The sequence below is a fragment of the Muscardinus avellanarius genome (genome assembly GCF_963383645.1).
Source record: "Muscardinus avellanarius genome assembly, chromosome: 7".
In the NCBI taxonomy this organism is placed as follows: domain Eukaryota; kingdom Metazoa; phylum Chordata; class Mammalia; order Rodentia; family Gliridae; genus Muscardinus; species Muscardinus avellanarius.
In genome coordinates this window covers 58,758,985-58,776,234 of record NC_137793.1, presented here as the reverse complement: position 1 = coordinate 58,776,234, position 17,250 = coordinate 58,758,985, and the positions used below count along the sequence as shown (strand labels likewise).

Below are 17,250 nucleotides of genomic sequence, written 5' to 3'. Positions count from 1 at the left end.
CCCAAGTGCAGGGATTACAAGTGTGCACTTCCACGCCCGTCTTCGAGCTGGATGTTTGTGCAGATTATTTAATGCTACCTTTTACAGATATTAGACCTGGGCCCTAAGTGGTTATATTAAGTGTTTTACGTTCTGTAATAGGGAGATAGCATTTGTTATTCTTGCTTTCAAACTGGAGGCATAACATTTTATTAAATTGAAAAGGTAAATCATTGACTAAAACGAAATTTATTTTATATATTTTTTATTTTTTTATTGGTGCACTGTATTCATACATCATAATGGGATAAAAACTTATGTAGACATACTTGCACACATCGCCCAGTTAGCCCCTACCCAATCCCTACCCCATTCCTTCCCCATCCCTCCTTCCCATGCTTGGCTTAGTGGTTGACATCTAATATAGCAATTTATCCAAATTAACAATGATAATCTCACACAATAGTTTCATCTGTCTGATATCAAACTTTTGATCACTTAGAGATAACGTTTCAGTATTTCTTTTTGCTTTCTTTCTTACCAGAAGATTTTTTTCTTTTTTTTTTAAGGTAAAACTATCGTACGTTTATTATTTTTCAGAAAAAGTCTATCCTAACATGAAATATGAACTCTAAATACTCAAAACAATCTTGAAAAATAATAAAGCTAGAAGATGTACATTTTCTGATTTCAAACCTTATAGAGCTACAATAATTGAAACAGTGTAGTACTACTATAAAGGCAGATATATAAAACCAATAGAGTAAAATAAAAAGCCTAGAAATAAATTCTTCCATATATGGCCAAGTTATTTTTGACAAAGTTTCCAAGAACATTTGGTGAAGGAAATAATCTTTTCACTAAATATTGTTGAAAAATAATAATTACATGAAAAATAGTAAGATTGGACCTTACCTAACACCATATACAAATATTAACTCAAACTAGATAAAAGACCTAAATGTAAATCTTAAGACTATCAACTTTTAGAAGAAAACTTGGGTCATAAAACTTCACAACATTGAAATTGGCAGTGATTTCTTGTATATGATTTCAAAGGCACAGGCAACAAAAGAATAAACTTCCTAAAAAATAAAAAAAAATTGTAAAATGTAAACAGAGTTAAAAGTTACTGATAGAATGGGATAAAATATTTCCAAATGCTATATCTGAAGGTATATTCATATTCCAAATAGAAATCCTAAAAATTAGCAACAATAAAAGCAAACAATACAATTTAGAAATACAATTTAGAAATAGGTAAAAGACTGAATTAAATAATGAATCTCCAAAGATTTTAACCTATAAACACATGAATATATTCTTCTTTGCTAAGTTGTCTGCTATATGGAAAATCTTGTTTCTCTGGTTCTGGTGTGTATTACCTATTTCTTCTTTGTAGTTAATCTCTGAGTATTTTCTCTAGCACTGATTTTGAAGACATAAATTTCTTTACTTTCTGTTTGTCATGGAAGCTTGTTATTTCCCCATCTAATTTGATATATAGTTTTGCTGGGTAGGAAATTTTTGGCTGGAAGTTGTTTTCTTTCAGAGTTTGGAATATGTTACTCCATGCCCTTCTAGCTTTCATGACTTGATTTGGGAAGTCTGGAGTGATTCTAATTGGTTTGCCTCTGAATGTCACTTGGCCTTTTGTTTTTGTTGCCTTTAAGATTCTCTGCTTGGCTTCCACATTGGTCATTTTGACAGTTATGTGGCATGGCGATCCTCTTCTCTGATCTGATATTGTCTAAAGGGAGTTCTGTAAGTTTCCTGGACCTGTATATCGACCTCTTGCTCTATGTTTGGAAAATTTTCTGCTATTACTTCTTTGAAGAGATTATTGATCCCTTTGGTTTCACCTTCTTTTCCCTCCTCTGTTCCAATTATTCTTAGGTTCACTCTCTTAAATTGGGCCCATATTTCTTCAATGTCAGATTTCTGCTGTCTGATTTTTTTTCTAAGTTATAAATTATGCGTTCGTTTTTGGAGTGATCATCTTCTAGGAGTGAGATTCTATTCTCCATGTGGTCTAATCGATTGTTTATACTTTGAATTGAGGCCTTTACCTCAGTGATTGCTTCCTTTATTTCTTTTAGACTCTCTAAATTCTTTTCGAAAGTCCTGTATTATTTCTACAGTTAAATACCTGATTTGATCTTCTGGAGATCTCTGAATTTATGTGTTATCAGGTTCTGATAATATGGGGTTGTGGACATTCATTGCTCTGTTGTTCCTCTTTCCCATGATTTCAGAAGTTTGTGCCTTTCCTGGGTCACTACGACTTCACTTAGGGTGCTCTGTATCTCGAGTCTGTTGTAATCTCATCCGCCTCTACTCCTTTACTGGGTTGTATCTCAAAGTCTCAGACCCAGAAAGTTCATCGAGGCTGTGCAAGACCGTGGGGGTGCTGGGCTGGGCGTTTTCCTACGGGGAGCTGTGACTAGGGTATGGCATCTCTGCCACTGCTACTCCTTCACTGGGTTGGACTGCAAAAGTCTCAGACCCAAGGAGATTATCAAAGCTGTACAAGGCCCTAAGAGTGCAGTACAGGGATTTCTCCTTTAGGGGCTGCAATTACACTCACGGTTATTGTGCGCGCAGATCTGGAGCTGTGTCTGGGTGTGGTGAAATCACTGTTGCTGCTGGCAATATGGCGCTGTTGACACACCCCCGGCCGTGAGGCTGGCGTATTTCTTTTCTGGTTTTGAGCTCCGTTCTGAGTCCCTGGAAGGCGTGATGAGCTTGGCCACTGGGAGCTTTAGACGTTCATTGCACTGAAAGAACTGCTGAATTACCCCGATTGATCCGCAGCTGCTCACTTCAGCTCCTTGTTTACCTTTCCTCTCTGGAGCCTGGTGCTGTGAGGAAAGATGGCGTCAGTGCGGCTCTGCTGCTGCATTGCGAGTTTGATTTCTGGTCTCTGGTTGGTCTTCTAGTCTTTTTTTTTTTCCTCTGTCCCTTGTGTTTACGTTTTTTATTTCTCTGCTGATGGTATTTTCTGGCTATGAAAAGCGCTGATTTTGTGCAGAGATCGATTTTTAGCAGAACTTGTAATGCTGCTTTTCTCGGTTGCCATCTTCCCGGAAGTCCCGACTAAAAGGAAATTTAATGAAAATTTTCTATTCAAAAATAACATGGCAATAATATAATCAGTTGACTTATATATACAATGCTTTAAAATAATGAATAGTAATAGTTAGATCAGTGTTTTAAATTGAGGCAAGATGGAGCTAAAAGCAGATAAACTTATATATTTATTGCTTCCCCACATTTTTCCTGGATTGCTTCCTCTTGTAGCATATTCATAGGTTAAATGCTTTTTAAACCCCCCCTTAGATTTCATTCGGTGTCAAGAGTAGATAAAGTGCATGTGTGTGTGTGATCCTCTTAGTCCTCTTCTAGATACTTAACCATCTCTGTGGACTGCAGAAAGTGCAGGCTGTAAGATCCTAGTACCAGAGTGACATGTGTTGGTTCTCCAGTCCTCTCCTCATGCCCTCACATTCAGAGATGCCCTGTACATTACTGGCTCGCTTAGAGCCCTCACACTCAAAAGTAATGCTTGTGGGAGTCTTAGACTAGAGTCAGATGAACTCTGCCATTATTTGCTGTTCAGTCTAGAGAGTCACCACTCTTGACAATTTGACCTCAACTCCTAAGATTCTTTAAAATTCCGATAGTTCACAGATAAACAGAACTGATTTTTTATTTATATGTGCATACAACCTTCCTCAACATGTAGAATATTACATTTACTGTGAATCAAGAGCTACATACTTTATACATATTAATCCATTTAACCCTCTACAGGTCTCTGAGGTCCTTCTATGTGAGCACACCAAGGGACAGGGATGTTAACTGTCTTTCCCTAGTAAATAATGAAACCAGAATTTGAACCACGGTGTGATTGATTCTGAATTAGTATCACTTTTGTGACAGGTTGAGTACCTTAAAAAGTTATCAGATGTATGTAAAGAAACCAAGACAAAATCCCCAAGTCATCTTTCAGTCCCATGCCTTTCTACTATAGTTCACATGCTTCCATTTGTATCCGTGTAACCTTTAGGTATTCTTTTTCTTTCCTTTTTGCTTTTCCAAGTAGTAATCCCTGAGACACATTCTAGCACAGTAGAAGAGATGCCCTTGAATGTAAATAGGAATCGAGAGAGCTTGGAGGCTTTCCTTAGAACAGATCCTTAGATTACATCAATGCTGTCCCTCAGTACAAATGACAGATACGGGGGTGTTGTGATTCTTCTGTTGTTCCCTGGTTTGAAGGAGACTGTCATGGTAGCTCCTGGCCACTTCACTGTTTGCCTTTGGTATGTTAAAGGTTTGAGAAAAATCAAACTGTAAACTATTTTAAATAAAAATGCATGACTTCTATCTCATATGATGGACATAGTTGTCAGCCCTGGGTAAACCTGAATGAGGGGCCTCCTTCTGTAGATCTGACCCTTGTGGTCAGGGTCATTCCTCTTAAACAGCACGGCCTGGTCTTTCTCCACAAGGCTGGCCCTGGTGATTCTTACCCTCATGACACCGGTATAACTCGCCATCTACCTCTTACTATTATCTCAGGGCAGTAGTTCTTAAACTGTTCTACTAAACACTCACTGTACTCTTACACTTGGACTACCTGGCTTTAGAAATAAAAGTTGTCTTTCCCCCATCCAAATAAAAAGCTAGCCTCCAGCCGGGCATGAAGAGCTACACCTGTAATTCCATTACTTGGCAGGCTGAGACAGGAGGATTTTTTATTCAAAACCAAGCCTCGGAAGTGAGATGTAATGGTGTATGTTTGTAATACCACTACTTGGGAGGCTGAGACAGGATGATCACGGACTCTAGGACAGCCTCAGCAAGTGGTGAGACTCATCAACCTGTGCGAGACCCTGTTTCAAAGGAAAAAAAAGCACTGGGGTATATCCCCCAGTATTACACACACGCACACGTTCGTGCACGTTAGCAATTTAGTGGGAGTGAGGGAGTGCGGGCCATCCTCTAGGAATGTATTTGGATAAAATACGCTAGATTATCCATTTTTCCCACATATGTATTTTTAAAACTTGTGGCATCTGCCAGTATTGAGACAGCACAGTCTAAACTGACAGGAGCTCTGCTGACATACAGTCCCAGCCAGCCCATTGGCTAGCTTGTTTGTTTTTTTCTGGATAGGTGTTCTTTGCCATGATTTCATTTTGTGTATTTTATTATATTTTCTGTTTGAAAATTTGTTTCTATTTATGAAATGGAGTTAAATAGATCAGGGCTAATGGTGTTCTTAACACACACACACACACACACACACACACACACACACACACACACGAATTTCCAAGAAAGGCGTGGTGATGCACGCTTGTAATCTCAGCATTTGGGAGGCTGAGACAGGAGGATCACAGGTTCACAGCCAGCCTCAACTATTTAGTAAGGCCCTTGGCAACTTAGTGAGATCCTATTTCAAAGAAAAAAACATGAATTTCTACATAGCAAATTTGAGAATCTCTCTAAGCTTTTTAGGGAAACTTGCTCAAGAGATGTGGTGTGCAGTAAGTTTGATGATGGTAAAACCGTTTTTTTGTTTTTGGTGGTCCTGGGGTTCCTGGAAACCCTTCTACCTCCGGGCTATACTCCCAGACCTATTTTATAGTTGTTTATATGGAAACCGGTCTCCTAAGCCAGCGTGGCTGGCTTCGAACCAGCGCGATCCTCCTATCTCTGCCTCCCAAGCTCGGGGATTGCAAGTGTGCGCCACCACGCCTGGCAACAGTTATCAAATAATGACCAAAAAAATGGAAAACAAGCCAGGCGTGGTGGTGCATGCTTGTCATCACAGTACTTAGGAGGCTGAGACAGGAGGATCACAGGTTCGGAGCCAGCCTCAGCAACCTAGTGAGACCCTATTTCAAAATAAAGAATAAAAAATGGGGCTGAGGGTGTAGCTCAAAGGTAGAATGCCCCTGTGTTCTACCCCCAGTGCTGCAAAAAAAAAAAAAAAAAAAAGGAAAACAAGTTAGAGCAGCCCTGGAAGACACTTAACAAATCTAAGCTTAGGAGGCGAGGATTCAGCATGAATCCTTATGTGGTGGGGGAGTTTTATGAGGCTCACTGCGCATCCACTTTGTTTATTGCTGCCTCACTTACTCTCTGCTTAAGATCTTGCATCCTCCATGTTCTCTGCAGCCTTTGCACTCTGAGGCAAAGCACTCTATGAGCCTGATGACCTTGAGTTAAACTTGCACCTTCCCAGGCAGCGTGCCAGTGTGTAAAGATTGAGCCTTTCAGGGCACTTGCCAATAATAGACTTGGGAAGCCCTCACAGGAGCAGAGATGCTTGGAGGGCATCTCTTTCTGTGACCAACACTCCCTAAAAGGCTTACCATAAAAGAAAAAAAATCACACCAAAGAAAAACACCTCATTTACTCACTTCACAATGTAAATTCTAAGAATTTCTTCAGAAATGTGCTGAATTGGTGTGTGAAGTGGCTGGTCAAAATACATACTTAAATTTTTTCCTGCTATTGTTGAGTCATTAATTTTTTATATCCTGTGTTTCTTGTGGCTAAGAAGTACATGTTTAGAAGGCAGCTAATTAGAAGTGTAGTCTATAATTTAAATAGTAGTTCATGCTGGGCGTGGTGGCACACTCTTGTAATCTCTGAGCTTGGGAGGCGGAGACAGGAGGCTGGCACAGGTTCGAAGCCAGCCTCACTGGCTTAGGAGACCCTGTTTCCAAATAAAAATATAAAAAATAGGTCTGGGAGTGTAGCCCGGAGGTAGAAGGGCTTCCAGGAACCCCAGTACCACAAATAAATAAATAAATAATAATAATAATAAATAAATAGTAGTTCATTTAGAGGTTTTTGACTGGGAATAGGAAATCCTCCTGTCTCAGCCTCCCAAGTACAGGGATTATAAGGATGTACCACCATGCCTGGTCCTTTTCACTTTCTTGATAGTATCTTTGAAGCATAGAAGTTTTTGATTTTTAATTTTTTATTTTAGTGTGTATGTGTATGTGGTACTGGAGTTTAAACCCAGAGGCAGTCTACCCAAAAGCAGTCTACCTCCAAGCTACATTCCTAACACTTTTTAGTTGTTGTTTTGAAACAGTCTCACTAGGTTGCTTAGAGTCTAAGGCTGTCCTTGAACCTGCAGTTTTCCTATCTCAGTCTTAAAAGTACTGGGGCCAGGCACGGTGGTGCACGCTTGTAATCCCAACATTTGGGAGGCTGAGACCGGAGGATCACGGTTCTCAGACAGCCTCAGCTACTTGGTGAGACCTTTTGCAACTCAGTGAGACTGTTCCAAAAAAAGGTTAAAAAGGGGGGGGGGGCGTGGTGGCGCACGCTTGTAATCCCCGCGCTTGGGAGGTGGAGACAGGAGGATCGCGCGGGTTCGAAGCCAGCTGCGCTGGCATAAGAGACCCTGTTTCAAAAAATACATATAAAAAATAGGTCTGGGAGTGTAGCCCGGAGGTAGAAGGGCTTCCAGGAACCCCAGTACCACAGAAAAAAAAAGGGTGGGTGGGCTGGTGGTGTAACTTGTTGGTACAGTGCTCCTGGGTTCTGCAAAAAAGTACTGGAATTACAGGCCTGTGCCACCACACCTGGTTGAAGATTTTCATTGTGCTGGAATCCAATTTAACTTTTTCTTTTGCTGCTTGTGTTTTCAGTATCAGATCTAAGAAGTCATTTCATGATCTAAAATCATGACAAGGATATTAGTTTTTTGTCAAATGCTATTCTGTACCTATTGCAATTACATTAATTGATTTTAATTAATTAATTTTTAAAATACTTAACTCGCCTTCTATTCCTGAAACCCAGGGGCATTCCACCTCCAAGCTACACTCCCTGCCCTATTTTTTATTCTTTAATTTAAAACAGGGTCTGAGATGCAGAGGGCCTAAGTAGCTGAAGCTGTCTGTGAACCACAGTCCTCCAGTTTCAGCTCCCAAATGCTGGGATTACAAGTGTGGGCCACCATGCCTGGCTGTGAGGTTGACTTTAACCTGTGCAATCCTCCTGTCTCTGCTTCCCAAGTGCTGGGACTACAAGTGTGCACCATCGCGCCCGGCATTCATAATATTCTTTTTTTGGGGGGGAGTTATCTGGGGATGGAACCCAGGGGCATTCGGCCTCCAAGCTACACCCCCTGCCCTATTTTTTTTTTAATTCTTTATTTTGAAACCTGGTCTCACTGAGTTGCAGAGGGCCTCACTAAGTAGTTGAGGCTGTCCATGAACCGCCATCCTCCGGTCTCAGCCTCCCAAATGCTGGGATTACAAGGGTGCACCACCACGCCCAGCCATAATATTCTTTATAAGCCTTTGTATTTCTATGGGGTGGTCTTAGAACCATTTCTTTATAGACTTGATTACTTTAACCTCACGAAGAAATGTCCTCAAATTGGAGACCATTTTAGGATGGAAAATACCAAAATAAAAAATAAAAAGCTCTGAAAAGCAAAGAACTGCTGAATCCCTAGTTCTTGCCACCAGTGAATATCCACCACCAGTCATTTCTGTCTCACTCAGCTCACTGAGACAGCCTTCAGAAAAAGAAGAGTGTCAGGAGTGGAGGGTGCAGCCCTGCCACTTGCAGAGCTGTCCAGCTTTGTTTTTATTGTATTGTCTCAGCGGTTCTTTAGGAATTTTACATAGGCCAGATTTCATTATAGTATAATTCTAAAATACTGACCACAATTTTGGACTGGTATATTTTGCTCTTATTTTTATGTCCTCTCATTTAATGGAAAAAGTGTCAAAACATGCTATTTATTTGGAATAGTTTTTTTTTTTTTTCTTTTTGTTTTTTTTCTTGTGGTGCTGGAGCCCTTAGTCTCAGGCAGGCTAGGCGAGCACTCTTACACTGAGCTATAGTCATCCAGCCCAAATTCAGAGTCTTGAATGCAGGAAAGTTTTCAGAATGAAGTAGGATAGTGCCCAGAAAACACATGGGAGCTCTAAGCATGGAATACCTAAGCACAAAAGTAGTTGTGTTCATTTGTGAAAACGAAGAGAATAAAAGGTTTATGAACTCAGGGTCCCCATTCTGACAAATGTATTCTCATTTTAACTGGTTACTCTGGCCAAAAGTTACCTTTTAGTATAAGTTGTTTTGTTGGTTTTTTTTTTTTTTTCATGAAAACTTTTCCCTTTTTTTAAATAAAACATTTGGAATAACCAGTATAGAAATGTACTGTAATGTACTTTTGGAAGGCTTTTTACTGTTCAACTGAAGGAGAGATTGCTAAAATTAAATGATATTAAACATTAAATGATAAGGTTCGATTTACTAAGAGTTTAAAATGTTATGATTATTACAGATAAACCATTATATATATATATATATATATATATATATATATATATATATATCCATCCCTTGGAGAAATATTATATATGTTTATTTATTTTGTTTTATTTATTCATTTTGAGGTACTGGAGATAGGACACAGGGGCATTCTACCTCTGAGCTACACCCCAAACCCTATTTTTTATTCTTTATTTTGAAACAGGGTCTCACTAAGTTGGGGAGGGCCTCAACTCCTTTCTCAGCCTTCCAAGTACTAGGCACCATCATGCCTGTGTATATACCCCCAGTCCTTATTTTTTTAAGGGGGGGGGGGATACTGGAGATTGAACCCAGTTGCATTCTCCCTCCCAGCTACACCTCCAATCTTTTTATTTTGGTTTTGAAACAGGGTCAGACTGCTGGGCATGGTGGCGCATGCTTGTAATCCCCACACTTGGGAGGCTGAGACAGGAGGATCGCACAGGTTCGAAGCCAGCCTCAGCTACTTAGTGAGGCTCTCAGCAACTTAGTGAGACCCTGTTTCCAAATAAAAAATATAAAATGGGTCTGGGAGTATAGCCCGGAAGTAGAAAGCCTCTGGGTTCCATCCCTAGTACCACAAAAAAAAGAAAGAAAGAAACAGGGTCATACTGGGTTGCTGAGAGTCTGGCTAAGTTGCCAAGGTGTCTTTGAACCTATGAGCCTCCTGTCTCAGCCCCCCATATTACTGGTGATTACAGGCATGTGTTACCACACCCAGCTACCCTCAACCCTTTTTATCCTTTTTATCATATACTGAGTTTTTATATATACAAAGATCTGTTTGAGGATGTTCTTACAGTAGCCCATATTATTGTAGTGAATATTTTGATATTTAGTTGCCAAATATTTCTTTGTCAAATGTTTCTTATATAATTCCACTTCCAGACTCTTAAGGGGAGGGGTCAATTTACCCACTTATGTCTCCCACAGTAGTAGATAAGAATGGACATGTTTCCAGGTTTGGGAGAAGCTGGCTAGGAGTCTAGAGCCAAGACTAAGGCTTGAATCAAGGTTTAGAAAAATTAAAGGCAGATGATTCGTTTTCCAGCCAGGAAGAACTCTCCTAGATTTGTAAGACTTGGGATGTCACCTGTTCATTTAATGAACTGTTAATGTGCTTGCCTCATCCTAGATTTCCTCCTCCCCAGCCCACCTGTCCACCTGTAGTGATATCACTAAAGGACTCCCCCACCTTCCTAGCATTTCTCCTACTCCTCCTCCCAGGCCACACCAAATCTTCTGTCTGGAGAAATCTTACTTGTTCCTAAATACCCAGGAAGTTTTGCTCATGCTAGTGGTAAGAAAGTTGTTCAGCCGGGCGTGGTGGCGCACGCTTGTAATCCCCGCGCTTGGGAGGTGGAGACAGGAGGATCGCGCAGGTTCGAAGCCAGCCGCGGGTGCTGGCTTAGGAGACCCTGTTTCCAAATTAAAATGTAAAAATAGGTCTGGGAGTGTAGCCCAGAGGTAGAAGGGCTTCCAGGAACCCCAGTACCACCAAAAAAAAAAAAAAGAAAAAAAAGAAAGAAAGTTGTTCAGACCCCTGGTTCGTATAATAATAATGCGTATGCATTATTATTACTAAACTTCAGGCTGAATCAGGATATATCACACATGCCTTAAGTGATTGTTGAAAAAGAATAAAATATCCCTGTGAGTTTTATTTATTAATTTATTTATTTATTTATTTATTGTGGATCTGGGGACAGAACCTGGGGCATTCAACCTCCGAGCTACACCTCCTGCCCCATTTTTTTATTCTTTATTTTGAAACCGGGTCTCACTGAGTTGCAGAGGGCCTCTCTAAGTAGCTGAGGCTGTCCTCGAACCGCCATCCTCTGGTCTCAGCCTCCCGAATGCTGGGATTACAAGTGTGCGCCACTACGCCCGGCGTATTTATGGGTTTTTTAAAAAAAATCAGGAGAGCTTTTATATAAATTCTTTTGCCAGCCTGACCAGATTTCTGTTTTATTGCTTAAGCTCTAAGATTTGAAAATGTAAGCTGGGCGTGGTGGCGCACACTTGTAATCCCTGCGCTTGGGAGGCAGATAGGAGGATCGTGCAGGTTCGAAGCCAGCCATGCTGGCTTAAGAGACCCTGTTCCAAATTAAAAAAAAAAAAAAAAAAATAGGTCTGGGAGTGTAGCCCAGAGGTAGAAGGGTTTCCAGGAACCCCAGTACCACCAAAAAAAAAGAGATTTGAAAATGTACTGGCCTCAAATTGTCATAGGACCATAGGAGGCCTTATCCTGGAAGTTGTAAGGAAAGAGACAAGGAAATGAGCTTAGACCTTTCCTGTAAGGTGGCATTGAGTTGTAATCAAATGGGTATTCTGAATTTTTTCTATTTTTTTCTTAGTACTGGATGAATGAATACACCTCATCCATTGGAATTGGAGTTTTTCATTCAGGAATTGAAGTATACGGCCGAGGTACGTGTACATACAGTTTAAATATTCTTGCTGAAGAGTTTATTCTTTAAAGCAATTGCAAAATCATTAAAACTCTTCTTTCTTTTTTTTCTTTTTTTTAACCACTTTCCATATGTTATTACAGAAAGATGGAAAAAGTCTCCCCATATTTGTTTATGTTATATTCTGGGAAAATGCCCAAAGTAGAATATTTGGGGACAAAGGACTCAAAATACAAGGGTGCATTCATTTCATTATCTTTTATTTTAAATACCGTGTCTTGAAAAGTCTTTTTGAGACTATTATATCATGAGAGTTTGTTTTGCTCTAACATGTTAAAATATAATGGATATATTAATTATATTAATATATAGTTACATAATACATATAAACAAACTTTGCACTTTAAAAATAGCATAATCATTTCGGTTGGAAATGGGTTGGTGCTAGAGGATGTCAAACTTGAAGTATTAATTTCCTGATGCAATTTCAGTAATAAATTTGGTTTTGTAGACCCGTAAGTGTGTGTCTAAGCTCTAAACACATTGCAGAGCAAGCCCTGTCTCTGATTGCATCAGCATTTTGCTGAAAAATGGCCATCTTTGACCTGAATTCCACACTTTCCATTTCCTTCCTTCCCTGTCCTGTTCAGACCAAGCAGGTATGCTTCCAACAGCATTTCCCTGTGCTCTGGCTCCCACTCTGGTGCAAGATGATCTACTCCTGATCAAGTCTTAGCTACCAAATAGTAGTAGTCTGCCCAAAAGAGATCACATTGCCCACTTATTTCATCAGGGTTGTGATAATATTTTGAATCATGGGCTTACCCCACAACAGAAGTCCTTTATTTCTACTAGTCAGGCAGTCTTTGTAACCTCTCAGAATGTATTTTTGTAGCCTAGTCAGGGCTGTACCTTAAGACTCTTATCAAGTTTAGCTGACAGGAAAAAAAAAACTCATTTACTTAAATGTATTTTATCAATGTGGTGTTTACACTACATTGTTGTTGTTTGGGGCAAAAGTTGTTAGTTTTTGTTTTGTTTTGCATGCTGAGGATGGATCCCAGGGCCTCATGCATGCTAATGAGCAGGTGTTCTACCACTGACCTACACCCCCAGCCTTGTCTCTTGTATGTAGGGTGTATGTGCTGGGGATTGAACCCAGGGGCACTCTCCCACTGACTTATACTCCTAGCCCTTATCCATTTTGTGTGTTCAGGAGTGCTAGAGATTGAACCCAGGGGCACTCTACTTCTGACTTACACCCCCAGTTCTTGTCCTATTTTTGAGGGGGAAATGAGCTATACCCACCCCTTTTTATTTTCTATTTGAAACAGTCTCTCACTAAGTTGCTGAGGCTAGCCTAATACTTGCCAACCTCATACTTCTGCCACCCAAGTACCAGGATTGCAAACATGTGCCACCATGCCCAGCCCCTTGTCCCATCTATAAAGATGTACTGGGATTACAGGCATGTGCTACTATGCTATTATAGGTGTGTGCTATTCCACATTCCCTGTTTTTAGGTGCAGTTTGACATATTAAATCTTGGCTATAAAGACCTGCCATGCCAGTTAAAGCCCATTTTACTTGAAAGGCTTTACCTACCAAATAGTCCCAAGAAACAAATGAGGGGCTCCAGCTGGAAGTTTCCATGGTTGGAATATTGCTGTGGGTGGGATCATAATCTGTGGGCTTGTTCTCTTGGCTAGTTGACTTCTGCTGTAAAGATATGTGTGTTCCTTTCTAACTGGAAATCTAGACAGTATGTCTCCATTTTTAAAGTGCCATCAAGTTTTGAGCCATATGGTCAGGCTAAGAGGTAGCTAAGGGCATGCGGCATTTCCTCCACTTTTCAGGTGAAACTGAGACTCCAATCTGCTGAGAGTCATGTTGCTTAATAACCAACAGAACTAGTATTTGAACCCAAATATACTTATGTGCCAGTCCTTTGCTCTAAAAGCGATTGAGAAATAACAAGAAACATTCAAAACATGTCCATGTAAACTTAGCAAAACTTTTACTAAATATATTCTTGCAAGTGAATGATTGCTTCTTGTATAAAGAGTAAGTGGGTTTACATTTTTCCTTAATATAATTGAGAAAGTTAAAATTTCAAACATTTTTTTCTATATCCAACCTGTTATCTCTAATATTTTTATTAAATTCTGTTATTAGCAGGGCATAGTAAAATATGCCTGTAATCCCAGTACATGGAAGGCTGAGACAGGATGATTGCTGGTTCACGACCATCCTCAGCTACTTAGTGAGGCCCTCCGCACCTTGGTGAGATCTTGTTTCAAAATAAAAGAATAAGCCGGGCATGGTGGCACATGCTTGTAATCCCCACGCTTGGGAGGCTGAGACGAGAATCGCACAGGTTCAAAGCCAGCCTCAGCTACTTAGCGAGGCTTTCAGCAACTTAGTGAGACCCTGTTTCCAAATAAAATATTAAAAAAAAAAAATAGGTCTGGGAGTATAGTCTGGAGGTAGAAATATGCCTCTGGGTTCTACTTCCAATACCAAAAAAAAAAATTTAAAGTTGAGCTGTTTGTGGTGGTGCATGCTTATAATCCTAGCATTTGGGAGGCTGAGACAGGAGGCTCGCCGTTCATGAACAGCCTCAGCTACTACTTAAGCCCTTTGCAACTCAGAAAGATTCTGTTTCAAAATAAAGAGTAAAAAATAGGGCTGGGGGTGTAGCTCAGAGGTAGAATCCCCCTCAGTTTCATACCCAGTACCGCAAAAAAAAAAATTTTAAGTTTATGTTTTAGTCAGGCATGGTGGTACACGCTTACAATACCAGTACTTGGAAGACTGAGGCAGGAAGGTCACAGATTCTAAGCCGGCCTTGACAACTTAGCGAGGCCTTCCACAACTTAATGAGACCCTGTTTCCAAATAAATAACTTCAGGCTGGGTGTGTAGCTCAGAGGTAAAATGTCCCTGGGTTCAATTCCCAGTGCTACAAGAAAAAAAAAGTTTCTATTTCAAAATGGAATACTATACCCTTTCTCATCTATATCATTGTATTGTTTCGTGTTTTTCCTGAGAAGTCTTGGTTCCAAAGTAAATTTGTTCTTTCCTGTGCTTTGTTCTATATAAGATTTTTTTTTTTTTTTTTTTTTTTTTTTTTTTTTTTTTTTTTTGTGGTACTGGGGGGTGGAACCCAGAGGCTTTCTACTTCTGGGCTATACTCTCAGACCCATTTTATATTTTATTTAGAAACAGATTCTCACTAAGTTGCTGAGAGCCTCACTAAGTAGCTGAGGCTGGCTTTGAACCTGTGCAATCCTCCTGTTCCGGCCTCCCAAGCGTGGGGATTACAAGTGTGCGCCATCATGCCTGGCTTTTTTTTTTTTTTTTTTTTTTTTTTTTTTTTTTGCTGGTCTGGGGATGGAACCCAGGGGCATTCGACCTCTGAGCCACCCTTGCACTATAATTTTATTTTATTCTTTTTTTTTTTTTTTTTCAGGTCTGGGGATGGAACCCAGGGGCATTTGACCTCCGAGCTACACCCCCTGCCCTACTTTTTATTCTTTATTTGAAACGGTGTCACTGAGCTGCGGAGGGCCTCACTAAGTCGCTGAGGCTGTCTGCAAACCACGATCCTCCAGTCTCAGTCTCCCGAATCCTGGGATTACAAGCATGTGCCACCATGCCCGGCTTATTCTTTATTTTGAAACCAGGTCTCACTGAGTTGCGGAGGGCCTCACTAAGTAGCTGAGGCTGTCTGCGAACCACGATCCTCCGGTCTCAGCCTCCCAAATGCTGGGATTACAAGCATGTGCCACCACACCCGGCTTTATATAGATATTTTAAGATTATATTTAATAAATCATAATGAGATTAAACCTTGGAATTCTTATGTCTGCTAAGATTTGACCAATTAAAAAATCTAAATGAGATGACAGAATTGTAGCCAGAAATTTTTGTTCCTGCCGGGCGTGGTGGCGCACACTTGTAATCCCCGCGCTTGGGAGGCAGAGACAGGAGGATCGCGCAGGTTCGAAGCCAGCCGCGCGCTGGCTTAGGAGACCCTGTTTCCAAATAAAAATGTAAAAATAGGTCTGGGAGTGTAGCCCGGAGGTAGAAGGGCTTCCAGGAACCCCAGTGCCACCAAAAAAAAAAAAGAAAGAAAGAAATTTTTGTTCCTTCCTGAGTTAAAACCATTCTCATTTTTGTTCTAGATGAGTGTTTAAATCTGATGAACTGGACATACAGGCACTGTAATTCAAATACTACCCTCCTACTGTTGGGGATTGGGCCTGTATTGATTGCTAATAGGTTTTAATTGCTAATAAGAACAAGCTCTCATACTTAGGCTGCACAATAAAATCTTTCAGTTAATAAAATCTGTCAGTTAAGTACTGCAGCCAAGGTTGTTGTTGGTTAGGTAAAAGTTGGCTCTTGGCCCAGGTGAACACTGAATGTTAAAAACACAGACACTGCACTTAGAAAAAGAATTATATAGACTCTCATAATATTTTTGACTAAATTTAAAATATGAAAAAGCAAGCTAATAACCCAATATTAATTACTAATAAAACAAAATGGTGATAGCCCCTGCATCTTTCTTTTCTTTTTCTTTTTTTTTTTTTTTAGTGTGTGTGTGTGTGTGTGTGTGTGTGTGTGTGTGTGTGTGTGTGTGTGTGTTTACTGGGGATGAACCCCAGAGGCATTCTACCTCTGAGTTACACTCCCAGCTCCATTTAAAAAAAAAAATTTTTTTTGGTACTGGGGGTGGAACCCAGAGCCTTTCTACCTCCCGGCTATATTCCCAGCCCTGTTTTATATTTTATTTGGAAACAGGGTCTCATTAAGTTGCTGAGAGCCTCACTAAGTACCTTAGGCTCGCTTTGAACCTGCAGGATCCACTTGTCTCAGCCTCCCAAGTGCGGGGATTACTAGCATGCGCCACCATGCCTGGCTTAATTCTTTATTTTGAAAGGGGTCTCACTGAGTTACAGAGGGCCTCACTAAGTAGCTGAAGCTGTCCATGAACCCTGATCCTCCTGTCTCAACTTCCCAAATGGTGGGATTACAAGCATGCACACCATACCTGGCTTCTTTTTTTTTAATTATAAAATAAGTTTTTACCACTAAGAAAACAAGTAAACCAGTCAAAAAATGAACAAGTGAACTAATTAGACACTTCATAAAAGAAGAATTCAGATGGCCAATAAATGTATGAAAAAATGGTCAACATCATCAGCAATCAGAGATGTAATTCAAAACTACCCTGAGATTTCACCTAACTCCAATTAGAATGGCAGCGATTCAGCCGGGTGTGGTGGCACAAGCTTGTAATCCCCGCGCTTGGGAGGCAGAGACAGCCGCGCGCGCTGGCTTAGGAGACCCTGTTTCCAAATTAAAATGTAAAAATAGGTCTGGGAGTGTAGCCCGGAGGTAGAAGGACTTCCAGGAACCCCAGTACCACCCAAAAAAAAAAAAAAAAAAAGAATGGCAGCGATTAAAAACACAAGAACAAATGCTTGTGAGAATGTGGAGAAGTAGGA

General features: G+C 40.4%; 1 protein-coding gene across 2 annotated transcripts in view; it reads left to right on the top strand.

Annotated features, from left to right (window-relative positions):
* DESI2 (desumoylating isopeptidase 2) overlaps positions 1 to 17,250 on the top strand; it is a gene marked incomplete at both ends in the record, with an annotated part of 57,525 nt that overhangs the window by 27,749 nt on the left and 12,526 nt on the right. For both annotated transcript variants that reach the window (XM_080699252.1, XM_080699251.1), the window contains one exon: positions 11,682 to 11,754. In XM_080699252.1, coding sequence (XP_080555378.1) covers positions 11,682 to 11,754 — 73 coding nt within the window. The remainder of the gene's footprint in view (positions 1 to 11,681; positions 11,755 to 17,250) is intronic.